This window comes from Oncorhynchus gorbuscha, linkage group LG06, assembly GCF_021184085.1.
Source record: "Oncorhynchus gorbuscha isolate QuinsamMale2020 ecotype Even-year linkage group LG06, OgorEven_v1.0, whole genome shotgun sequence".
Lineage (NCBI taxonomy): Eukaryota > Metazoa > Chordata > Actinopteri > Salmoniformes > Salmonidae > Oncorhynchus > Oncorhynchus gorbuscha.
In genome coordinates, this window is record NC_060178.1 from 57,512,538 (window position 1) to 57,539,064 (window position 26,527).

The 26,527-nt window shown below is 43.0% G+C and overlaps 1 protein-coding gene across 1 annotated transcript in view; it reads right to left on the reverse strand.

Annotated features, from left to right (window-relative positions):
* The window catches only part of LOC124038144 (kinase non-catalytic C-lobe domain-containing protein 1), an 82,728-nt gene that overhangs the window by 28,717 nt on the left and 27,484 nt on the right, over window positions 1-26,527 (reverse strand). The window contains exons 13-21 of the mRNA XM_046353647.1: window positions 26,319-26,511; window positions 25,400-26,139; window positions 24,979-25,117; window positions 23,076-23,347; window positions 17,041-17,393; window positions 1,887-1,980; window positions 1,689-1,786; window positions 540-739; window positions 65-181 (exon numbers count right to left, since the gene is read on the reverse strand). Of these exons, the coding sequence (XP_046209603.1) occupies window positions 65-181; window positions 540-739; window positions 1,689-1,786; window positions 1,887-1,980; window positions 17,041-17,393; window positions 23,076-23,347; window positions 24,979-25,117; window positions 25,400-26,139; window positions 26,319-26,511 (2,206 nt within the window). The remainder of the gene's footprint in view (window positions 1-64; window positions 182-539; window positions 740-1,688; window positions 1,787-1,886; window positions 1,981-17,040; window positions 17,394-23,075; window positions 23,348-24,978; window positions 25,118-25,399; window positions 26,140-26,318; window positions 26,512-26,527) is intronic.

Genomic DNA, 26,527 nt, shown 5'->3' on the forward strand with positions numbered 1-26,527 from the left:
CATGAAATTAATTTGTGTTTTATGTCTGTCTGTCTTTTATTTCTGCTACAGTAGCCTTACATACCCTGCTGCTACAGCACTGGTGAATTTTTCCATCAGGAACTGAAGGAGTTCTTGAGGGGTGCAGAAATAGCGGTATGTGTACAGGAACTGTTGGATATAGCCCTCCAATGGAGCATTTCTGTCAAAGGAGATAGAACACAGAGTTTAGTTTGGTATCTGTTGAATGTGATTTCACTACACAACATGTCTAGGACAAATCACAATGAAACACATTTGGGCACAAATCTAAATAAACAGAAATGTCTCTTTGTTGTGCCATATGTAGGATATCATGTAAAATGTTCTCAGCAATCATAGGCATGATGGTGGACAGTAAAATGTGGTGCTCAGTTTAATAACACATTGTCCACTAGAGGGACACTATTTAAACCATACGTACTGATACACTGTTAATCACACTCATGGGTTTAATAGTTCATGTTTTACTGTAACCTAAACGTGTTAATGTAAGCTAATATATAGTGCATTAGTGTTACCTGGCATAGAGGTAGGACATGAGACCCAGGGGTGTGGCGGCCTGCAGGCTGCTCTTCCCTCTCTCTGCCCCAGACAAAGATACCAATCCCAGCACGGCAGGCTCCTCTGAGGGCTGGAGATCCAGAGGGCTCCCTGGACCAGATGCTGCCAGGGAGGGGAGGAGGGACATATCCATACCCCACTGATCCACACTCAGAACCTGACCAAACCAACCAGGCAGAGATGCACACTAAAAACAAATGGTTTCATATAGTGCCAAATAAGGGTTATGTGGCTTGCAACCATAGAGGAAAACCTTTTAGTGTTATATGGAACTTTTAAAAAAGTTCTATAAAGAACCATGCTTATAAGGTTCTAAATGGAACCTGTATGTTGCTGTAAAGAACACTTTCCTAAGGTTCTATAAAAAAACATAAAAAAAGGTTCTATACTCCGCTATGGTCACAACCCTTTTTGGGGCTGTATAGAATATGCTACTTTATAAACATTTAAAGGAGAATGGTTCTATAAATCTCAAAGGTTCTTTGTAGAACCATACATGTTTTTTTATTCTGGTTTAATAGCCATATTATATTGTAAAAATTCCATAGGTTTTATTATTGTGTTTATTAACAATCTAATGATGGGTCATTCGCCCCCGATATGTATACTGCTACTACCGTTTTTATAGCTTAAACCAACGTTTTTCTCCAGATAAGTTACAAAGTAATTCTCTAAAGAATCTCTAAACAATAAATAGTGGGGAGAGCAGATCAATCTGGTTCACATAGATTGTTTCAGTGTGTTTTTTAAATTATTTTATTTATTTTTGCAGGCCAGGTAAAAAAAAAAACATTTCCACTTTACATTGGAGATTTGCAATTTTTTCATGGTTGTGGGTTGATTTTTAAGCATATTTTGTTTTAACTAAGAGCTGTTGGGGAGTCAAATGAGCCGACTCTTTAACGTGAAGCCGACTCAACGAAAACTCAACGGAATGCCCATCACTTGAATCAGGTGTGCTAGCTATGGAACGGTTGGGGTTCCCTGAGGTAAGAATTTATAACTAGTAACTTAGTCAACCATTCTCTATTGATACAAGGCCATACATAAGTCTTTCACAAGACACAAGGCCGGATTAAGAAATCTCCTGTTCAACCTGTCCGCACCTCAAGATATTTCTTTACACAGTCTAGGAACTCCACTTTGGACCTCAACTCCTCAAACTGGACCTTGAGTTTGGACAGCATCAATCTAGCCTCCGAACCTTCAGAAGAAAAACACATAGAAATATTGCATTTCTTTCTCTATTTATCAACCATTAGTAGAAATTGGGAATATAAAAGTGATGAGGGATTGATTTGTACCTTTATTTTTTCTCTCTTGGTGGAGCAGCTTTTGGTAGAAATTCCGGGTCTTTTTCAGATTCTTCATCTCGATCATGCGCTGCTGTTGAAGCTCCTACAAGGAGAAAATGCAATACATAAAATATAAAGTAGACACCAAGCCATTCAGATCACACACTCTATAAGGCGCCACTCGCCCGCCCACTAGTCATTCGCAAAACATGTCTCTCTTCCTTGCGCACTGCGAGAACGGAAATGTGGTGATACATCTCACTCATATACTGTATGACCCGATTCAGGAAACTAGGTGTATTTCGCAAGTCATGACTTCACAGGAGAGCCGTTTGAACGTAAAGAAGATTTTTGTTTATCAAAATGTGGGTTTTGGCACAAATACCTTCTCGAACATGTGAACTTTCATGTGCCTTAATAACAAACATGTATGCCATCTGTAAATATGAATAAAATCATTAAATTACGAGTCTTGTTGGTTTAGCAACGGAAAAAGTCAGCAGCCTCCCCACTAGCCATGATTGGCTGAGATAATGAGTGGGCTGGACATGCCGAGAGAGGAGTGCGGATTGGTCTGCCATATAGAAGGCTTCTGTCTATTTGAGTTGGTCAGTCTGTGTTGGTAATCTGTCGAATGTATTGTGTAGTGGAGCTGCAAAAGTGATGCTCTCCACTTTCTGGAGGATCAAGTTTTGTAATAAGTGGAATAGAGTATGATAGCTAAAGCGATGGAGAAAACACCTGTCTCCAGATAACATCTTCAAACTAAGGGCAACCGTGGAATGGCATTCGTGACAGGGAGACGTATGTAGATGACGTATACAGGTAAGATAGTCTATTGGTAGCTAGCTACATTTTCAGATATTACACATTTCTAATTTTGACAGAAAGTGGTTTCATTTGTAGCTAAAGTGTCCTGTTAGCTAGCTAGCTAACATTAGCTGTCTGGCTTCCTAGCTGACGCTATTATTTGTATCCTAGAGTAATTTGCTTTTCTAGCTAGAGCCTAATGTTAGCTAGCTAACATTGAACCTGGTTGGTTAGCTCCCAGCATATTCATGCAGGGTAGTAACTACATGATTTAGCACTGTGTTCATTGTTGTTTAACTAGCTAACGTTAGCTGGATGGCTCGTTAGCCAACGTTACGCAACGTGTGTGATCTTACACAATGTTTACCTAGCTAGGTTCATTGTTTAGCTAGCTAGATACATGTCTTCATCTAAAGTGTACAACACAAATTGAATATGACCGGTGTTAGTAAATGTCTGCAAAAAAGCGTAATGAAATTGTTGCATACAGAGCTGGTTAGGCTGTTTTCATGTTGTCCATAGGTAAACAAATCATCGGCCAGAGCGTCAAGTGTGCACTCTGAACGCTCTGAGGGCAAAATGAGATGGGTGGGGCTAAAGCTTAAGAGGGTGTGAACAATGTTGAATGGGTGTAGACAAAGAGCTCCTCACTAGAAACCAAAACATTCAAACGCCAAAAGTGAGTTTAAAGTTTATCAACTTTCAAAGCAGAATTACTTTCCCATTGTTCCTCAAAAATGCAGTGTATGATATACCATTTTGTAGCTCTGAGTCTCTACTTTTATCCAATGTATGAAACAACATTTCAAATTTTGCTACCTAAGACCGAATCCAAGTGGTGAGTAACATATCATATAACTGGGGTTAAGAAATTAACCTTGCGTTCTATTTCAAATATTTGTTCAGATGTATCACTTCTGGTATATGGCAAACTCTCGTATAATAGACATGCCTTTCAAACACAGCTAGTCATCCAACACATTCCTCCCTCTTAGACTCTGACACTGAGGACATCATGCACCAACGAAGGTGCAGTGACATCCAGTCGGTAAAACTTAATAAAATTATGAGGGGTAGCCCAACAAGCCATATCCCAAATGCCTTTAAACAGTGCCAAAGAGGTAGCCACGCCTATGATGGAATGAGCACTCAGGCCCTCCAGGGGCTGTAAAAACTTTGCTATTATAAGCCAATATAATAGCCTCCACTATCCAATGGGATAGTCATTGAGCCTTGAGGGGGGAACCCAGGAAACAAAGAGCTGGTCGCTCTTGTGTAGTGCTCTATATCTATCCAAGTAAATGCACAACGCCAGTACTGGACACAAATGGTGTGAAGGGCGATGGGTGGAAAACCACAAGCTCTAAGGTGAGACAATTCCGCTTTGCAACGTAAGGGAAATCAGTAAAGCAGTTTATACAAAAGATATTTCATCTCCATTCTTTCCAGCGGTTGCTGTGAAATAGCCTCAAACACAATAAACAGGTCCCAAGACGGGGCTAAAGGTTTGGAGACTGGCCGTAAGCAACTTGTTCCCCTCATAAAACGACATAACAGAGGGTGCTGTGATCTTGTATAAGCCTATATGGCAGACCGAGATAGCGGCTAAACAGACCTTTGCAGTGGAGAAAGCTTTCCCTCTGTCCAAAAGGTCTTGCAAAAAGCATCAAATCATGATACAAAGCACTGGTAAGGATTTACAGTTGAAGTCGGAAGTTTACATACACATAGATTGGAGTCATTAAAACTAGTTTTTCAAACACTCCACAAATTTCTTGTTAACAAACTATAGTTTTTGCAAGTCGGTTAGGACATCTAATTTGTGCATGACAATTAATTTTTACAACAATTGTTTACAGACAGATTATTTCACTTAAAGTTCACTGTGGGTGAGAAGTTTACATACACTAAGTTAACTGTGCCTTTAAACAGCTTGGACAATTCCAGAAAATGATGGCATGGCTTTAGAAGCTTCTGATAGGCTAATTGACATAATTTGAGTCAAGTGGAGGTGTACCTGTGGATGTATTTCAAGGCCTGCCTTCAAACTCAGTGCCTCTTTACTTGACATCATGGGAAAATAAAAAGAAATCAGCCAAGACAGAAAAATACATTGTAGACCTCCACAAGTCTGGTTCATCTTTAGGAGCAGTTTCCAAACACCTGAAGGTTCCACGTTCATCTGTACAAACAATAGTATGCAAGTATTAACACCATGGGACCACGCAGCAGTCATACCGCTCAGAAAGGAGATGAGTTCTGTCTCCTAGAGATGAATGTACTTTGGTGCAAAAAGTGCAAGTCAATCCTAGAACAACAGCAAAGGACCTTGTGAAGAAGCTGGAGGAAACAAAAGTATCTATATCCACAGTAAAATGAGTCCTATATCAACATAACCTGAAAGGCCGCTCAGCAAGGAAGAAGCCACTGTTCCAAAACCGCCATAAAAAAGCCAGACAACGGTTTGCAACTGCACATGGGGACAAAGATTGTACTTTTTGGAGGAATGTCCTCTGGTCTGATGAAACAAAAATAGAACTGTTTGGCCATAATGACCATCGTTATGTTTGGAGGAAAAAGGGGGAGGCTTGCAAGCTGAAGAACACCATCCCAACCGTGAAGCACGGGGGTGGCAGCATCTTGTTGTTGAGGGTGCATTGCTGCAGGAGGGACTGGTGCAGTTAATAAAATAGATGGCATCATGGGGTGGAAATGATGTGGATATATTGAAGCAACATCTCAAGACATCAGTCAGGAAGTTAAAGCTTGGTCGTAAATGGTTCTTCCAAATGGACAATGACCCCAAGCATACTTCCAAAGTTGTGGCAAAATGGCTTAAGGACAACAAAGTCAAGGTATTAGAGTGACTATCAGAAAGCCCTGACCTCAATCCTATAGAACATGTGTGGGCAGAACTGAAAAAGCATGTGAGAGCAAGGAAGCCTACAAACCTGACTAAATTACACCAGCTCTGTCAGGCGGAATGGGCCAAAAACTTATTGTGGGAAGCTTGTGGAAGCCTACCTGAAACATTTCACCCAAGTTAAATCATTTAAAGGCAATGCTACCAAATACTAATTGAGTGTATGTAAACTTCTGACCCACTGGAAATGTGATGAAAGAAATAAAAGCTGCAATAAATCACTCTACTATTATTCTGACATTTCACATTCTTTAAATAAAGTGGTGATTCTAACTGACCTATAACAAGGAGTTTTTATGAGGATTAAATGTCAGGAATTGTGAAAAACTGAGTTTAAATGTACTTGGCTAAGTGTTTTTAAACTTCCGACTTCAACTTTATCTGTCTCTGGTCACACCATTTCTCAAAAACACACCACTTGATTCAATACAGTGAGCATGTAGAAGGGGCTCTTGCACTCTGGATAGCCTCAAAGCCTGTTGCATTCAGATTCATCCTTTCTCGGGCCAGACCCGGAGGAACATGTTTACTGGGTGAGGATGGAAAATCTTTCCATTTGCTCCGTTATCAGGACTCTGAGTAACATTAGTTTCTCTGACTCTAGAGGGGCTAGCAGAATGAGGGATAAACATGGTCACTCGCTCTGACCAAATGCCGACCGTATTATCTCTTTGGTTATTGTCACAGCCGCGTATATCCCCCCCCCTCAAGCTGATACCACGACGGCTCTCAAGGAACTTTACTGGACATTATGAAATCTTGAAACCATATATCCTGAGGCTGCCTTTATTGTAACTGGGGATTTTAAGAAAGCAAATGTGAGGAAAAGGCTACCTAAATTCTATCAGCATATCGTCTGTAGTAATTTCACTGGAAAAACACTCGACCATTGTTATTCCAACTTCCGGGATGCATACAAGGTCCTCCCCCACCCTCCTTTCAGCAAATATGACCACAACTCCATTTTGCTCCTCCATTCCTATAGGCAGAAACTCAAACAGGAAGTACCCGTGCTATTCAATGCTGGTCTGACCAATCGGAATCCACGCTTCAAGATTGTTTTGATCATGCGGACTGGGATATGTTCCGGGTAGCTTCCGAGATTAATATTGACATGTACACTGAAACGGTGACTGATTTCATCAAGAAGTGTATGGGAGATGTTGTACCCACTGTGACTATTAAAACCTACCCTAACCAGAAACTGTGGATAGATGGCAGCATTAGCACAAAACTGAAAGCTTAAAACACAGCATTTACCCATGGCAAAGTGACTGGGAATATGGCAGAATACAAAGAGAGTAGTCATTCCCTCCACAAGACAATTAAACAGGCAAAACATCAGTATAGAGACAAAGTGGAGTCACAATTCAATGGCTCAGACGCAAGACATATGTGGCAGGGTCTACAGAAAATCCCAGACCACAAAAGAAAAACCAGCCATTTTGTTACATTTTCTTGCCCTTGGCTAAACGCTGGGATTGGAGACACTGTTTGGTGGCGACTGACAAATTGTCTTCCTACCTCAGCGACTTAGAAAAGAGCCAAAGGGAGAGCTGTGACACGGAGGGCACTTGGATGAAGAGTGAGCCCCCTCCATACGCATAGGAATGAGTCGCTGCACAAGGGGTCGGGTGTTTGGAGCACATATGTGCCTCTCCCCCGTTGAGATGGTGGGGGGGGGGGTGTCTGTGCTCCACCAGAGAGAGGACAGGCCAGGACATTGTGTGAGCTGTGCACTGTCCATCTCTGCTGCTGGGGACTTACTCCTATGTCGGGCACCCTTTCTCCCCTCCAGGGGAATGACTTGACAGGAATTGCAGGAAGTTTGTTTTCTCCTTGTCTGACAAGCTGGACAAGTTTCTCCTGGAGTGCACGCAGCCTGGAATGGCACTTCTGGGGAATGAGATCTGTAGCCACACACATCTCATCTCAAAGTCTGTGGTCGGCTGTGTTTTTGACCAAGAGTTTGCCCATCTCTTGTAGCAAGTCAACCTGGTAAGCCAGCAGCAGGGATGTTACGTTTAAAGGCCTTCACTGAATGTGCCGCAAACACTAAGACCTTCTGGAATAAGGAGGAGGTGAAGCGCTCCATCTTTCCAGGGAGAGTAGTGCCGGCTGTAGCGAGGCATTGGGGTTGAGGTGGCTAGCCAATGACAGCTCGACCACCGGCGGCTTGCCGAAGCCGGTCTCCTCCATGCCCTGAAAATCCATGCTTACAAAGTGTCAGGTTAGGACTTTACTGGACAGGGGCTTGTCCAAAGCAGGGACCGCTGGGAGTAGTTGCTTCCCCAGGATGGTGCGAGAGGGGAGCTTCCTCGCATCGATCCAATCCCGCTATGTGCTGCCACCCCCATGGTTGCAGGCCAGTCAATACAGAGCCTGGACGCTGCCCGTTTGCAAACATCGACAATCCCGAATCTTTTTATTGAATGCAGATGCTACGCTAAGTGAGGAAGAGGGTCTCGTGCTATGGGGTTGGGCTTCCTCTTTTCCCTCGCTGGCTTTGAGGAGTTCGTATTCCTCCTCCATTGCAAATATCCAAGACCCCGCCTACGCTGCTTTTGACTGAAACGGAGGACAGAGATAGTCCAAAACCTCGTCCCAGGAGGGCTGCGTAGCCTGCAAGCCCGGAGGCTGTACTGGCGACAAGTCTGGTTTAGGGGCTGCTCTGCGCGCTCGCCATTTGAGGACACTCAAAAGGCTGTGCCCTAAAATGCACACATGACTCTGGGATAGCGAGAGATGCTTCTGCGTCCTCAAGCCTCATGAAGGCGACACACAAAGAGTGTGTATCCTTGCCGGAAATAGTAGCTTTGCATGGACACAGGCGTGCCAGTGCTGGGGCAGGAGTCTTGCTCTTTGTAGCAGGCTCCATGGCTACGCCATAGTTCTCGTGCAAACCTAGCTAGCGTTCACCTCATGAGCTAATAGCCTAGCTAGTTAGCACAATGCTAGCCGGAGAAAGCTAATGCTTTCTTTGTATCTCGATGAACAAAGCGTCTCTCTCGGCTGTCAATCTGTGAAGCTAAGGACGGACAGTCTAGTCAACACGACACACGGGGACATGGGTTGAACGAAACGAGAGAGAGGAGAGCTAGCGATTCTACCTCGCCAGGAGAAAAGCCAGTTGTAGATGTATAGCAATCTTTCCAGCAAGCTAGCTAGGTTGGCCAAGCCTTCTGGCAAGAACTAGCCAAGTTTCAGCAACTAGCCAAGTTTCAGCAACTAGCCGTGTGACGATAGCTACCACTGGAGACAGAGTAGAAAAATCTGAGAATTCTACACGAAGCAAAATAACTTTCCTTACAGTCAGTCTTTCAACACAAAATAATAGAGCTGAGGCTGAACGTTCAACAGCGTTAACTCTTGTAACTACCCATCCCGGGTTCCGGGAGCATTGTCATCAACTGACACTAAGTAGCATAACGCCAAGGACAAAAAATCTTATTAGAAAATATTCATATTCATGAAATCACAAAGTGAAAAATATATTCAAACACAGCTTAGCCTTTTGTTAATCACCCTGTCATCTCAGATTTTAAAAATATGCAAGCATTTGTGAAAGTTTATCGATAGCCTAGCATAGCATTATGCCTAGCTAGCAGCAGGCCATCTGGTCAAGAAAATCAGAAAAGCAATCAAATTAAATCGTTTACCTTTGATGAGTTTCAGATGTTTCCACTCACGAGACTCCCAGTTAGATAGCAAATGTACCTTTTTTCCAGAAAAATCATTTTTGTAGCCAAAAATAGCTCCGTTAGTTCTTCACGTTTGGCTGAGAAAACTACCGGAAATTGAGGTCAGAAAAATATTCCAAATTAGCTCCATAATATCGACAGAAACATGGCAAACGTTGTTTATAATCAATCCTCAAGGTGTTTTTCAAATATCTATTCGATAATATATCAACCGGGACAGAGCTTTTTTGAAAAAGGAATCTCGTTGATATCCCATTCACTGCTCAATAGGGAAGCATAGGAAGGGACTCTTATTTAGAAACCGCTGCATTCCTGATTGGATTTTTCTCATTATTTTGCCTGCAATATCAGTTCTGTTATATTCACAGACAATATCTTTACAGTTTTGGAAACTTTAGAGTGTGTTCTATCCTAAGCTGTCAATTATATGCATATTCTATTTTCTGGTCCTGAAAAATAGCCCGTTTACTTTTGATACGTTATTTTTCCCCAAAAAATGACCCCTAGATTCAACAAGTTAACATCACGGTTCGACTAGGAACTGTTTAGCAGGAAGACAGGTTCAGGTTGTGCTGAGGAGTGCTTCAGGAGCATAGTGACTCTTTTCAAGGAAGTATTTGAAATATAACTCTTTTTGGTTCCAGGTAGAACCTTTTCACCAAAGGGTTCTTAAGCGTTTTTTGTTGGGTGAAAATGTTGTCCTAGTAGGGGTAGCCGAAGAAACCCATTAGGGTGTAGATGCAGTACACAAATAGCCTTTTAGAGAGTCTCCAATGTATGTACAGGGCTGGCTCTCTGCTTGCATCGCTCACTATGGTAACAGAAATCAATAGATCTTTTGAAGTGAGAAACGGGGCACATCTAATACTGATATGGAGCCATGGCTCTTAATGTGTGAGAGTGGGGCGGTCAGACTGTTCCATTGAAGGAGCAGATAAAAGCCCACATCATTACCATCAAAGCATACGCAGACAAAGACAGCTCATTTGTTATTCTATTACACATGATAATGACCTTTCTGTCAAAGGTCGGAAATATATCATATTAATATTCAATAACAGCTTGGAGAACATAATGTGTCAATTACCCTAAAACCCCCAACTCCTTTCTTTCTATCCACCTCAAATCCTGATCATGCCATGATTTTCTTTAGCTATAAATGCTGTTTTGCTTGGTTTTTAAACAAATAATCTCATAGACTTTTCATGAAATCCATGCACTTATCCAGTTTGACTGAAAGTGTAATTACTATATAATCATAAATATATAGTAATTTATTAAAACAATGTTATTTGATGCATGCTGACAATAAAAATAAGACTATAACATAACTCAAACGGAAGGAGTTGCAAGGCAGTGGTACATTCTCTATTATAGGTCATTACTCAATCCAATCATTTTAAATAAAGGCAGAGGCTGTGCGGATCTGAAGGTAACCGCCCCATTCCGCCTGTCCTGCGCCTGTTCCGCGCATCTGTTTATTTACCTCTACTTTACGCACTATTTTTATGGTCACCCTCCCTTCACACTTTACACACTATTTTTTATGGTCACTCTCCCTTCACACTTTACACACAATTTTTTATGGTCACTCTCCCTTCACACTTTACGCACTATTTTTATGGTCACCCTCCCTTCACACATTACGCACTATTTTTATGGTCACCCTCCCTTCACACACCCTCCCTTCACACATTACGCACTATTTTTATGGTCACCCTCCCTTCACACATTACGCACTATTTTTTTGGTCACTCTCCCTTCACACTTTACGCACTATTTTTATGGTCACTCTCCCTTCACACTTTACGCACTATTTTTATGGTCACTTTCCCTTCACACATTACGCACTATTTTTATGGTCACCCTCCCTTCACACATTACGCACTATTTTTTATGGTCACTCTCCCTTCACACTTTACGCACTATTTTTATGGTCACCCTCCCTTCACACATTACGCACTATTTTTATGGTCAGCCTCCCTTCACATTTCTCACTGTCAATCGTGAATAATAATTCTTTAAGTTTTACCAGTGAAACGTCCATGCAGCATCCACATGCCTACCATTTGATCTCAATCAGTGTCATGGGAATATGCATCATCTTGAGTTATGTACAATGTTGTTTTGAAGTACAGTGTTGTTTTGAATTATGTACAGTGAGCGATGGTGTTAAACGGTAGCATTTTGTTTCAAACAAAGCACATATTTTGACTTGTGGCTCGTATGATGTTGAGTGTTGGCTGCTTGAGAGAAAAATGCTACCATTCGCATAATGATCCCAAATTCTCATAAGAAATGAAGTGGTGTTTTTGTCTTACATTAATGTTATATTGTTGTCTTACATTAATACTATGCTATTATAATTGATTTTTTATGGAGAATATTATCCTTATGTGATTTTGCAGACATTGATTCAGCTTTAATATAACTTTTCTAAACAAATAACTAACTTTATTTGAATGAACTTTATTGGGTGTCTTGAAAAGTGCATAAATTTCAATGTATTATTATTAAAAAAGCCCCATTCTCCATTCATCACTGAAATTCGCCAGAGTAGCCTGTTTTTCAGGTAGCCGAAACGAGTAGGACCCATTTCTCACGAATTAGGTCACTTCTTCAGTGACAGCAGTCTATCTGGGCTAAACTGTGGATCATTTTTCATTGCTTTGGCACAAAATGTATTTCAATGACTACATATTTCAAATTTCATGAATTATTTTCTCAGACACAACCACCAACAAAACTATATGAACCTATATGCCAATTTGCACATGTTAACATACTCTTTTCAAAACAGTTAAAATTAATTTGAAAACCTAACATAACACAAAATTGAATAAGACAGCAATCTGCTCTATTTCTACAGTAATACCGTATTGAAATATATTCCAAATCTAAAAAATGAAATACTATCAATACAAATAGACCAACCACGGCTGATTCCCATTGTAGCTGAAAACCTACCCAGGTGTTAGTCTTTCAATTTCATTACCATCTGTACAAAAGGGGATATCTTAGGAATAATGCTGTACTGTAATGTAAACATGGACCCAGCCAGAGATAGAGAAGTGGCTGACAGAGGAAGAAGAGTGGCTGGGAGTGGGAGAGGGAGAGGAGTACGTATCCGTGGTGGAAGAAGACAGAGAGGAAGATCAAGAGTTGTAGTCTCAGGTGATATTAGGGCTACTATAATTGATCATGTAATAAATCAATGGTCTATCAATGAGAGAGGCTGGTCTGAGAGCGCAATCCAAATCTGTAACGATCAACAGTGGCATCTTGTGAGAATATTCCAGCAAAACAACAGGTAAGATGTGCATTTTGCAAGGGCATCTGACTGAACGGCACATTACAGAAGTAAATTGAGCAAAGCCTCCAAACACACTTGTGTGTCATTGTTTTTGCATTTAGGCTTAGGACCCAACGGTTACCTCCCATAGGTGGGAGAGGTAGGATTTTCACTGCTGTGCAGGAAACTGCAATCATTGATATGGTCATCAGAAACAGTGGCATAAAACTCACAGAGATTCGGGACAGAGTGATGGCAGACAACATTACATTTGGAGTTATGTACATATACATATAGTTATGTACATATACTGCAATGCATTCTAAGCAGTAGAGAGGTTCCATTCTTGTTTTGTAAAGGGATTTGACAAAAGAAAACATTGTGTAATGCTATCTGCTTTTAGTGTTTTTTAGGTCATTGTTTTATGAATGACAAAGTGTGCTTGTTGGGTGACAACCTTTTCTAGTGTTATGGAAGAGTGTGTTGATTTGAGACATATATGAAGTGTTTTGGTAGTTTTAGTGCATTTTGGAGGTGAAATTAACTTCACTAGGGTAGGGGGCACTATTTTCACCTCCGAATGAAAAGTGTGCCCAAAGTAAACTGCCTGCTACTCAGGCCCAGTGTCACGCCTTGGTCATTGTATCTTGTGTTTTTGTTATATGTTTGGGTAGGCCAGGGTGTGACATGGGTTTATATGTTGTATTTCATATTGGGGTTTGTATTAATTGGGAGTGTGTATTATTAGGGGTGTGTCTAGTTAGGCTTGGCTGCCTGAGGCGATTCCTAATTGGAGTCAGCAGATTCTCGTTGTCTCGGATTGGGAACCGTATTTAGGCAGCCTGAGTGCGCGTTGTATTTCGTGGGTGATTGTACCTGTCTCTGTGTTAGTCACCAGATAGGCTGTAATTAGTTTCACTCGTTTGTTGTTTTTGTATTTTCAGTTATTTCATGTACATCATTTTCTTCATTAAAAGTCATGAGTAACCTACACGCTGCATTTCGGTCTGACTCTCTACAAACAACAGACGAACTACATTACAGAATCACCCACCACCATTCACAGACCGAGCAGCGTGTGAACTGGCAGGATCTGAAGGAGGACATTATGGACAACAGAAGCAAGGAGTATACTACGTGGGAGGAAATCGACAGGTGGGCGGCCGACCCAGAGCGAGTGCAGGAGCCCGCCTGGGATTCCCTACAGCAATGTGAAGAGGGCTATACACGGATGGAATCGAAAAGGAAAGCACGGCTATACAGAGCGAAAACCGTAGGTAACGGGGGAAAGCGCAGAGAGAGTGGCAGAGTCAGGAGTCAGACCTGAGCCTACTCTCCCTGTTAATTGTGAGGAGCAGCAATATGAGGACTTCTGGTCTTGGGAGATGATATTAGACGGAAAAGGACCCTGGGCGCAGCCGGGAGAATATCGCCGTCCCAAGGAGGAAATAGAAGCAGCTAAAGCGGAGAGGCGCGAGTATGAGGAGGCAGCATTGCGACGCGGTTGGAAACCGGAAAGTCACCCCAAAAAATGTATTGGGGGGGGCTAAAAGGGAGAATAGTTATGCCAGGTAGGAAACCTGCGCATACTCCCTGTGCTCACCGTTGGGCTAGAGAGACCGGGCAGGCACCGTGTTATGCTATGGAGCGCACGGTGTTTCCAGTGTGGGTGCAGAGCCAGCTGCGACTCATACCAGCCCTTCCTATTGGCCAGGCTAGAGTGGGCATCGAGCCAGGTAAGCTTGGGCAGGCTCGGTGCTCAAGAGCTCCAGTGCGCCTGCACGGTCCGGTCTATCCAGAGCCACCTCTACACACCAGTCCTCCGGTAGCAGCTCCCCGCACCAGGCTTCCTGTGCGTGTCCTCGCGCCAGTACCACCAGTTCCAGCACCACGCATCAGGCCTCCAGTGCGCCTCGCCTGTTCAGCGCAGCCAGTGCTTTTCTCCCCTCCTGCGCTGCCGGAGTCTCCCGCTTGTTTAGCGCAACCAGAGCTGTTCTCTTCTCCTGCGCTATCGGAGTCTCCCGCCTGTTTAGCGCAGCCAGAGCCTTTCTCCTCTCCTGCGCTGCTGGAGTCTCCTGTCTGTCCAGCGCCACCAGTGCTCCCAGTCGGCCCAGCGCGTCCAGTGCGCCTCGCCTGTTCAGCGCAACCAGAGCTTTTCTACTCTCCTGCACTGTTGGAGTCTCCCGCCTGTTCAGCGCAGCCAGAGCTTTTCTCCTCTCCTGCGCTGCCGGAGTCTCCTGTCTGACCAGCGCCGCCAGTCGGCCCAGCGTCACCAGTCTGCCAGGATCCGCCAGAAGTGCCAGTCTGCCAGGATCCGCCAGAAGTGCCAGTCTGCCAAGATCTTCTAGATCGGCAAGCTGCCGAGCTGCCCTGCTGTCCCGAGCTGCCCCTCTGTCCCGAGCTGCCCCTCTGTCCCGAGCTGCCCCTCTGTCCCGAGCTGCCCCTCTGTCCCGAGCTGCCCCTCTGTCCCGAGCTGCCCCTCGGTCCCGAGCTGCCCCTCAGTTATGTGGGGATCAGGGTGAGGACTATTAGGCCATGGTCGGCGGAGAAGGTGGATTATCCTAGGACGCGAAGGGGAGGAACTAGGACATTTATGGAGTGGGGTCCACGTCCCGAGCCAGAACCTCCACCATGGACAGACGCCCACCCGGACCCTCCCTATGCTCTTGAGGTGCGTCCCGGAGTCCGCTCCTTAGGGGGGGGGGGGGGTTCTGTCACGCCTTGGTCATTGTATCTTGTGTTTTTGTTATATGTTTGGTTAGGCCAGGGTGTGACATGGGTTTATATGTTGTATTTCGTATTGGGGTTTGTATTAATTGGGAGTGTGTATTATTAGGGGTGTGTCTAGTTAGGCTTGGCTGCCTGAGGCGATTCCTAATTGGAGTCAGCTGATTCTCGTTGTCTCGGATTGGGAACCGTATTTAGGCAGCCTGAGTGCGCGTTGTATTTCGTGGGTGATTGTACCTGTCTCTGTGTTAGTCACCAGATAGGCTGTAATTAGTTTCACTCGTTTGTTGTTTTTGTATTTTCAGTTATTTCATGTACATCATTTTCTTCATTAAAAGTCATGAGTAATCTACACGCTGCATTTCGGTCTGACTCTCTACAAACAACAGACGAACTACATTACACCCAGAAGCTAGGACATGCAAATAATTGGTAGATTTGGATTGAAAACACTCTTAACGTTTCCAGAACTGTTAGAATAATGTCTGTGAGTATAACATAACTGATTTGGCAGGCAAAAACCTGAGAAAACCCTTCCAGGATGTGGGATTTTTTATATGTTTGTAGTTTTCTGACTGAAACCTACAGAGACCCAGAGATTTTTCATGCGCACGACCGAGAGCGCGCCTTTCTTGTTTACCTTTTATATTGACAACGTTATTGTCCGGTTGAAATATTATCGATTATTTAGGCTAAAAACAACCTTAGGATTGATTATAAACATCGTTTACACGTTTCTACAAACTTTACGGATAATATTTGGATTTTTCGTCTGCCTGTTGTGACTGCGTTTGAGCCTGTGGATTACTGAAGAAAACGCACAAACAAAACAGAGGTTTTTGGATATAAAGAGGGGCTTTATCGAACAAAACAAACATTTATTGAGTAAATGGGAGTCTTGTGAGTGCAACCATATAAAGATCATCAAAGGTAAGTGATTAATTTTATTGCTATTTCTGACTTGTGTAACTCCTCTACTTAGCTGGTAACTGTTTGTAATGATTTGTCTGCTGGGCGCTGCTCTTAGATAATCGCATGGTATGCTTTTGCCGTAAAGCCTTTTTGAAATCTGACAATCTGACCGTGGTTGGATGAACAAGAAGTTAATCTTTATACCCATGTATAACACTTTTTTATAACAATTTTTATAATGAATATTTCTGTTTTTGAATTTGGCGTTTTGCAATTTCACTGGATGTTGGCCAGGTGGGGCGCTACCGTCCCACGTCCCCTAGTGAGGTTAACTTCTGTGCCAAGCTGAAAGTTGGTTAGGAGAAAAGTGTGAAGAGTTTTGAAAAAGTGACCTAACTATTGAGAAATGGGACCTAGCGATTGTAAAAAAAAAAAAAACTGTAAGACAAACATGATTATGCGTTTTACTTTAGTCAGCTTGTTTTCTTGTATGTATAATAAGTACTTCTCATTTATGTCAAATGAATGTTATCAAACATCATTATGTACCTTTTTCATTTCATACCATTTGGTAGAAAGTAGTAACTAATTATGTTGTAATCTTTGAATCATCAGACAGTATTATTTGTTGCCATATAATGTCTTCTAAAATGAGCTAAAATGAGAGTATATTATAAACACATTTACAATAAAGCACTATTCCAAACATTGAGACCATGGTATGCTATATGGTCAGTCATGACTCACAGCTGATCTATTCTATTTAAGCTCAATAGCTTTTCCTCCCAGTTTACCCACCTGTGTTTTCAGCTCCAGGCATGGTGACTCACTGTGCTGTCCCAGGGTTATAGCATATTCCACCACATCATGACTAAAACAGTCTTCTCCATAGAAGGCCAGGCCCCAGGCTGGGCTGAGGCGGTGGCTAGACTCCTCTGCTCTGGAGCAGGGGGAGAGGAGACGCTCAAACACCAGCGATTCTGTGTCCTCCATGTCCTTGGAGCAGCTCATCTGGCCTAGGTGGCCCACCCTCAGTGGCTCGTCCATCCCACACAGAGAGTCAGCTTCAGGGGGGCTTTCATCACTGACCCCCACTGGATGCTCGGCACTCTCCATGGCCCCCTTACCCAAACACTCGGCAGCTCTCAATCCTGGACCAGGAAACGGGCAGATCAAGAAGAGAGAGAAAAAGGGATGGGTCAGGCAGTGTGCGTGTGTGTGTGTGTGCGCGGGCAGAGATTTTGAGAGGTGAAATTCTCTCATGGCAGAAGTTTTCTTTCGTTAAAAGGCTCTTTTTAAATTTGTTTGTTGGCAAGAGGTTAAATGTTAATCTTGCTATATTATTAGATTCTGCATCACAGGCATACTCCACCTACCAATGTGAGCAGCCTATTTTTGCTCTGATTAATCATCTAAAACATAACGTATTTTGTGTGAAACTGAAGAGGTATGTTTGTGTGTATGTGAGTGTGCAGTGCTTGTTACTAACGTGTCGTTGGTGTGCATGTATTGGTGTGTGTAGATGGAGAGGAAGTAACTGTTTCCACAACAACCCTCTCCAGCTGAGGAGATCATTGTGACATCGCAACAGGATTTGGGCTGTCTTGAATAAACTGTGCTCTTAACAACTTTATCCAACTGCCATTCAAAGTTGGATTTGTCACAACATCTCGCTACAGTAGGCCTATACAACTTAATCTAACTACGTCATCTCACAGACGTTTATCATGATAACGGTAAAAGTGATGACAGTTGTGAAGTAATGCTAACAGCCCAGCTAGCACATAACGTTCTGACAACAATATGTTTCTTAGAGCTTGGTAAGAACGTGATTGTCCTATGGTTATTTTGCATGCAACCTTCAAACAATATTCTGGGAATGCTGCAGGATACCCAGCTAGCACATAAGGTTCTAAGAAGCATATGTTTCCTAGGTGGGAATTTCAGTACTTCAGCATAACGTTTCCCACAGGTTTCCTCATCGTTCTTTTTAAAAGAATGATCTCAAATTCTTCAGAAAACATTAAGAAACAACGTACTTCGGTGGGAATTTCAGTACTTCAGCGTAACGTTTTTTGCAGGTTTCGACATGGTTCTATTTAAAGTCATGTTCTCTGAACATTAAGAAAACCTTCCATAAAAACCACAAGAAAACATTAGTAACGTTCAAATAACCTTCTAAGAAGGTTATTTAAAAACATACATTCCGTTCTTAGCATCAACAAAACTCTCTCTATTGTTAAAGGAAAAATCCACCTAAAACCAATAATTCCTATAATTTACAGTATTGCATAACACTAACATGTGGGAACTATGTTTTTTTAACACATTTTTCCTTTTTGCGTTATAATAAGGTTGGTGGCAAAATGTGAAAATCATTGTTGAAATCTGTTGCAGCTCAAGTTGACTACAAAAGGAAGCTAGCTACCTAACATAGCTACACACAATACTACCAAAGTCAATATCAGTATGTGAGGTACTAGCTAGCTGTAAAATTGCCTAAACAAAATGCACTATAAATAACAATTTCACCATGTTCAACCTGCAGATTGATGTGCCTCAGTGTGTGACATTCGCAAGGGCACCATGCAATGCACCCTGGACGGAAGAGGCAGACAAATAGGAGAAATGCGTTAGACCCCCTCCAAAATATTATTAATGGCTCATTCGAGAGAGAAGGCAACCTCTCGCGTTATGACATCAGCCATATTGAAATCTGACATGTATGACAGACGTTTTCGCAATCTAAAAGTCATATTCTTATTAACTTCCAGTAGTGAGAGCAGCTTTATTGCAAATCTACGTCATCTCAGCCAAATTTCTACCTGCTCGAATGGCAATAGCTCAGATATACAGTACCAGTCAAAGGTTTGGACGCAAATACTCATTCTGGCGTTTTTCATTACTTTTACTATTTTCAACATTATAGAATAATAGTGAAGTCATCAAAACTATGAAATAACACATATGGAATCATGTAGTACCATGAGGAAGTCACCTGGAATGCATGTCAATTAACAGGTCTGCCTTGTTAATTTGTGGAATTCCTTTCCTTCCTAATACGTTGGAGCCAATCAGTTGTGTTGTGACAATGTAAGGGTGGTATACAGAACATAGCCCTATTTGGTAAATGACCATGTCCATATTATGGCAAGGACAGCTCAAATAAGCAAAGAGAAATGACAGTCCATCATTACCTTAAGACATGAAGGTCAGTCAATGTGGAAAATGTCAAGAAGTTAGACATTTTCTTCATGTGCAGTTGCAAAAACCATCAAGCGCTATGATGAAACTGGCTCTCATGAGGACCGCCACAGGAATAGAAGACCCAGAGTTACCTCTGCTGCAGAGGATAAGTTCATTAGAGTTACCAGCCTCAGATTGCAGCTTCAGTTCAAGTAACAGACACATCTCAACATCAACTGTTGTGGAGATTGCGTGAAGCAGGCCTTCATGGTCGAAATGCTGCAAAGAAACCAATACTAAAGGAAACCAATAATAAGAAGAGACTTGCTTGGTTCAAGAAACACGAGCAATGGACATTAGACCGGTGGAAATATGTACTTTGGTCTGATGAGTCCAAAAGGTGAGATTTTTGGTTCCAACAGCCATGTCTTTGTGGGACGCAGAGTAGGTGAATGGATGATCTCCCCATGTGTGGTTCCCACCATGAAGCATGGAGGAGGTGTGAGGGTGTGGGGGTGCTTTGCTAGTGACACTGTCAGTGATTTATTTAGAATTCAAGGCACACTTAACCAGCATGACTCCCACAGCATTCTGCAGTGATACACCATCCTATCTGGTATGCACTTAGTGGGACTATCATTTTTTTTTCCAACAGGACAATGAAACAAACACCTCCAGGCTGTGTAAGGGCTATTTGACCAAGAAGGAGAGTGATGGAGTGCTGCATCAGATGACCTGGCCTCCACAATTACCCAACCTCAACCCAATTGGTTTGGGATGAGTTGGACCGCAGAGTGAAGGAAAAGCAGCCAACAAGTGCTCACCATATCTGGGAACTCCTTCAAAACTGTTAATCCATGATTCCATATGTTTTATTTAATAGTTTTTGATGTCTTCACTATTATTCTATAATGATAGTCAAAAATAAATAAAAATCCTTGAATGAGTATGTGTGTCTGTCACGATCGTTAAAATGATTGTCAGACCAAGGAGCAGCTTGCGTAGAGTTCCACATGTTTAATAAATGAAACTCACCAAAACAATACAGAACAAAACTAACGTGAAACTATGCAGTGCTCACAAGCAACAATACATAAACAAGATCCCACAAAGCACAATGGAGAAATGGCGGCCTAAATATGATCCCCAATCAGAGACAACGATAAACAGCTGCCTCTGATTGGGAACCATACCAGGCCAACATGGATATATAATAACCTAGATAACCCACCCTAGTAACACCCCGGCCTAACCAACATAGAGAATAAAAAGCTGTCTATGGTCAGGGAGTGACAGTGTCTATACATTTGACTGGTATTTTACATGAAAAAACATTAAATGAACCAGGGAATCAATAGAACATCACTCAGAGATGCTAAAAAACAATATAACATTCAAAATAGGTGATTATTTTCTTTAAATGTGTTCAGGTGTGTTGGCCGTGCCTACTAATTGGCCATACTTGATCTTAATGAGCGCTTGTTTCCGTTGAAACAGTGTCTGTTTGAATAGACTAAAATGAACAGCTTTTTATTAGTTAAAAGAACACGGCAAGCTAGCTCCATACTGGTGGCGCAGTGGACTAATTCCATGGATGGAAAACAGAAGATCCTAGGTTTGAATCTCACTGAAGCCGTGCCACAAAGAAAATGACTGTGTTTGCATGATTAATGCCTACGCAAATGACAGTAAACACAAACTAAGCTATCAGTGTTATTAAAAGCCTTATTGAAAAATTGTTTCAGAACATTATTTAATTAGCATCAAATAACCTATCATTTCTGTTCTCAGAAGGTTAATAAAATCTCCCGGGAAAACTTTCACGGAACCATAATAAAATGTTCTCAGAACCTCCCTGCAACCTAAATATTAACATTCCCAGAACAGGCTAAATCTTCAACTTTTAAACTCAGACAAAACAGATGCTTGTTCTAGGTCCCAAGAAAGAAAGAGATCTTCCGTTGAATCTGACAATTAATCCTGATGGTTGTACAGTCCTCTCAAATAAAATTGTGAAGGACCTCGGCGCTACTCTGGACCCTGATCTCTCTTTTGATGAACAAATCAAGACTGTTTCACAAGGACAGCTTTTTTTCCATCTACGTAACATTGCGAAAATCTGAAACTTTTGCCCAAAATAACGCATAAAAATGTATCCATGCATTTGTGACTTCTAGGTTAGACTACTGCAATGCTCTACTTTCCGGCTACCCGACTACTGCAATGCTCTAAAGCACTAAATAAACTTCAGTTAGTGCTAAACACAGCAGCTAGGATCTTGACTAGAACCAAAACATTTGATCATATTACTCTAGTGCTAGTCTCGCTACACTGGCTTCCTGTTAAGGCAAGGGCTGATTTCAAGGTTTTACTGCTAACCTACAAAGCATTACATGGGCTTGCTCCTAGCTATCTTTCCGATTTGGTCCTGCCGTTCATACCTACACGTACGCTACGGTCACAAGACGCAGGCCTTCTTACTGTCCCTAGAATTTCTAAGCAAACAGCTGGAGGCAGGGCTTCCTCCTATAGAGCTCCATTTTTATGGAATGCTCTGCCTACCCATGTGAGAGACGTCTTGTGTAGGTCTTCAGTAGGTCCTATGATTGAGTGTAGTCTGGCCCAGAGGTGTGAAGGTGAACAGATAGGCACTGGAGTAATGAACTGCCCTTGCTGTCTCTGCCTGGCCGGTTCCCCTCTCTCCATTGGGATTCTCTGCCTCAAACCCTATTACAGGGGCTGAGTCACTGGCTTACTGGTGCTCTTCCATGTCGTCACTGAGTCACTGATGTGATCTTCCTGTCCGGGTTGGTGGGTTCGTGCCGTGGGGAGATCTTCGTGGGCTATACTCGGCTATGTCTCAGGATATTAAGTTGGTGGTTGAATATATCCCTCAAGTGGTGTGGGGGCTGTGCTTTGGCAAAGTTGGTGGGGTTATATCCTGCCTGTTTGGCCCTGTCCAGGGTATCGTCAGACAGGGCCACAGTGTCTCCCGACCCCTCCTGTCTCAGCCTCAAGTATTTATGCTGTTATAGTTTGTGTCGAGGGATTAGGGTCAGTCTGTTATATCTGGAGTATTTCTCCTGCCTTATCCAGTGTCATGTGTGAATTTAAGTATGCTCTCTCTAATTCTCTCTCTCTTTCTCACTCTTTCTTTCTCTCGGAGGACCTGAGCCCTAGGACCATGCCTCGGGACTACCTGGCCTGATGACTCCTTGCTGTCCCCAGTCTACCTTCTCGTGCTGCTGCTCCAGTTTCAACTGTTCTGCCTGTGGCTATGGAAGCTTGACCTGTTCACCGGACGTGCTACCTGTCCCAGACCTGCTGTTTTCAACTCTCTAGAGACAGCAGGAGCAGTAGAGATACTCTGAATGATCGGCTATGAAAAGCCAAATGATATTTACTCCTGAGGTGCTGACCTGTTGCACCCTCTACAACCACTGCGATAGATATTCTTGTCCGTCCTTTAAAAAACATTGTTTTACCAGTCAAGAAACGTATGGCTTTGTTCCCAGAACCAACGGGAAACCACAAAGGTACGTTGCCACAACTTCCAAGGAACCAAATGTGCTTGCTGGGAGTGATGACAGTTGTGAAGTAAGCTAACAGTGATGCCAGTTGTGAAGGTAATATATTTTCTTTCCTACCTGGGCAGCCATTATGTTGAACTTCCTCTGATACGGGATCTCTATGTTCAGGTTTAGTCTTTGTTACTCTGTATGTAGACAGGGGTCTCTGGTCTCTCTGACATTTCTCCCATGCATCTGAAGCTACAGGTCCACTGTGGTGCAGGTTGCCATTCAGGTCGACATGACCATGCCGGGGTGCGTCCCTCTCCTCCCCTCTCCAGCCAGCAGCACTCAGAGGTGAGATGGATGCCCTTTGCCAAGGCTTTGATGGTGACTCTTCATTAGAGCCTCTGCATGTGGCACATCAGCAGCCAGAGAGAGAAAGAGAGGGAGACAGAGATCACAACACAACAGTCAGCCAGTCACAGCTAGCCACAACCATCACAGCCACACACAGACAACTAGACAGACACATAACAAACACAGACAAAAGCACAAAGAACTAAGACAACTTAGGCAACTTTCTTAGACAAAACACACTAATTCAATAAAACAGAAGGCAGACTACAAGAGCACAGACTGAAAAGTAATTGAAGCATCACAGATAGTAATTAGACACAACATAAACAATGCAGACAAAATAGTGAGAATAACAACTCAGTCAATATGAAAACACAGACAAATAATCATATTATGAGAAATCTAGACATACAATTGAGACTAGCACACTCCTCACAGGAATAATCAAAATAGTTAATTAGGCCAACACATATGAATGAATCAAAACAAACCAATCAATAATTAGCTATCAAAACAAACAAATCAATCCTTTTTGTCTCATTTAGCAGCTTCCAACTGAGGTTGTAACCAAAGCAATGTTCCAGCAGCATCAGGACATCGCCAATGAGCTACCCTAGTGGTGACAGTCTTCTCCAGCTTACAGTCTAGAAGTCCCACTCAGAGGAGAGTGTCTGTCTATTCGTCTGTCTGTCTGCCACATTACCACAGAAGATTAAAGGTTCTCTCAACACACTGCCCCATGTGTTAAGTGCATGGCAACCATGGGACAAGCTGCCCATCTCCTCAACACACTCTCATGTGCCCCTCCATCTGTGTTTGTCTGCAGATTAATTAACAAAAAGGGGCAAGTCCTTATTTCACTTTTTTCCTTCATTTCGGTACACACCTCCAGGATCTTTAAGATTGTTTCAAAGACAAGGCAGGAAGAACCATAAGTAGCTCATCAATGGTGCCAAGCCAATATTCTTGAGACAAACAAAAAACATGAGATGAGCTATTACCATAGGGACCTTTCCTGCTGGAAAAAAAAGGAGCAACCGGAAGTGTGTCTGAAGTGAATCTTCTGTGAATGCTGATTATGAGTGGAGTGTGTGTGTGTGTGTGTGTGTGTGTGTGTGTGTGTGTGTGTGTGTGTGTGTGTGTGTGTGTGTGTGTGTGTGTGTGTGTGTGTGTGTGTGTGTGTGTGTGTGTGTGTGTGTGTGTGTGTGTGTGTGTGTGTGTGTGTGTGCGCGTGCGTGCGTGTGTAAGGGGAGGAGGGGTGGTATAATTATTGTTGTTGAGAACTCACATGAGAGAAATTAAAATTCTAAACCAAAACACTGCCAATTTTGCGCTTCTCCCCTGCTCATAGAGACAAACTAAGCTCGTTGGCTGGATAGGCTTGTTGACAGAGAATACATTTGAGGAGAGCAAAAATCCTTCTGATACTATTGTCAGTCAGCTAAAGACAGTTTTATAACACAGGTATTATTGCTTGTTTAACCAAGAGTGTAAGTGTAAAGTGTTACTAGAGATAAAGTGTTGTCCGAAAGAACAAGATCAGTGGTTGCTAATGCTTTCTGTCTATATAAATGAAAGTGTGACTTTTTCACTTGTATCGTTTACCTTGTTCGGCTTCTGTTATTGAGAGAAGACCTGTGCTTGTATCACCAATAAAACAGGGAAACATTGACACACTCACAGAGAGAATTGGCTGTAGTTGACCACACAGTGGAGCACTCCCAATAAGTCCTCATCCCAGGAAAGGTCACAGAACTTCTCTTTCACAACATTGCAGAACGTCTGGTACTGTAGGTCCTTCAGAGACAGGATATACTCCCCTTTGAACAACACACAAACATGAGAGACTGTCATACAAGTTCACAGCAGTGATCATACATTTAATGGCACAACTGTAGTATCTCTCTACAAACCAATTAACCGAACCAAATCCACCAGGGGGAAAAACAGAGATACTAGCTTGATGCCATATCTGTTTGTTCCGTCTTACCAACTGGCGTGACAAGAACGGTAGGAATTGGCAAAACAGCCTAAGCAGAACTGGGACCATAGGCAAAATGTGATGTTTGAGAGAGTGAATATTCATCTCTATGTTACTCTACCCATTGCTAGATCCTTCAAACCATTCTCCAGATAGCCATCAATGGCAAACTCTGCCCTGAGCAGGCCAATAACTTCCTGTAGGGAAGGGTGCATCAGATGGGAGTCTCCCTGAGGAGGTCCATGGGACTCTGGTAAGGCTTCATCCTCACGTTCTCCTGTCTTTGGACCTTCCTCTCCATTATGGGGCTGGGACATTGACACTAATGAGTCCAAGGGTTTGCTGCAAGTGCTTCCATTAAGGCAAGACAGCAGGGGTTCAGCTCCCTGACCAGGGGTCAGATGGTCTCTAGGGACACCAGGATGTGTAGGTTGACCCTGGAAGAAGCTGGAGCTTGAGGTCAGGGGCAGATTGAGCTCCAGTCCATGGAGGGACTCAGCAACTGTTATCTGCACCGGCACCAGGGTTAGGTCCCCTGTTAGTGGGTCATGGCGCAAGAGGAAGTTGTTGAAATCACCAGCACCAGTCAGATGAGAGCAGGATGACAATTGGCAAGAGGAAGACAAAGACAATTGGGTGGTCAGTTCGGGGGAGGCGGGAGGTGGAGAGTTGACCAATGTCCTGCTGCTGGAGGCAGTGGAGGAGGAGTGACGTGTGACCACATTCTTTTGATTTCCAGGGCTGTCCTGTCCAGTGTCCTGTAGGTCTCTATCTGACTGAGGTAGGGGTAGATCTTCAAGGTGTAAGGGTGATTCTGGGTGCTTGGCCTCTTGCAAAGGCTGGATCTCACTGCCTCTAGTCCTGCAACACAACATGTGATAATTAAAAATGCATTCTTGAAATCGGTGAACAAATGGAATGACATTTCAATAATCAATAAATAAACTATGATTGGATCCACCTTTCAAAAACATCAATGGTGCTTTAAATGATGCCATGACTGGTACCTTATCTCCATAGAAAGAAAGCAAACTGCTTACCCCTCAATGTCTGAAACAGACATGGGAGTTTCTTCCTCAGTGTCCCCCTCTCTGGTCAGGATGATGGGGGTGAAGTGTGTGGCAGGGGAGGTGAAGGCCTCTGGAAGCTGGGGGGCTCCACTGATTGGATAGCTATGGGGAACAGGGCCAGGTACAGGAGCCAATCGGCTCTCAGTAGCCATGGGCACAAACCCTACACACAGTTACAA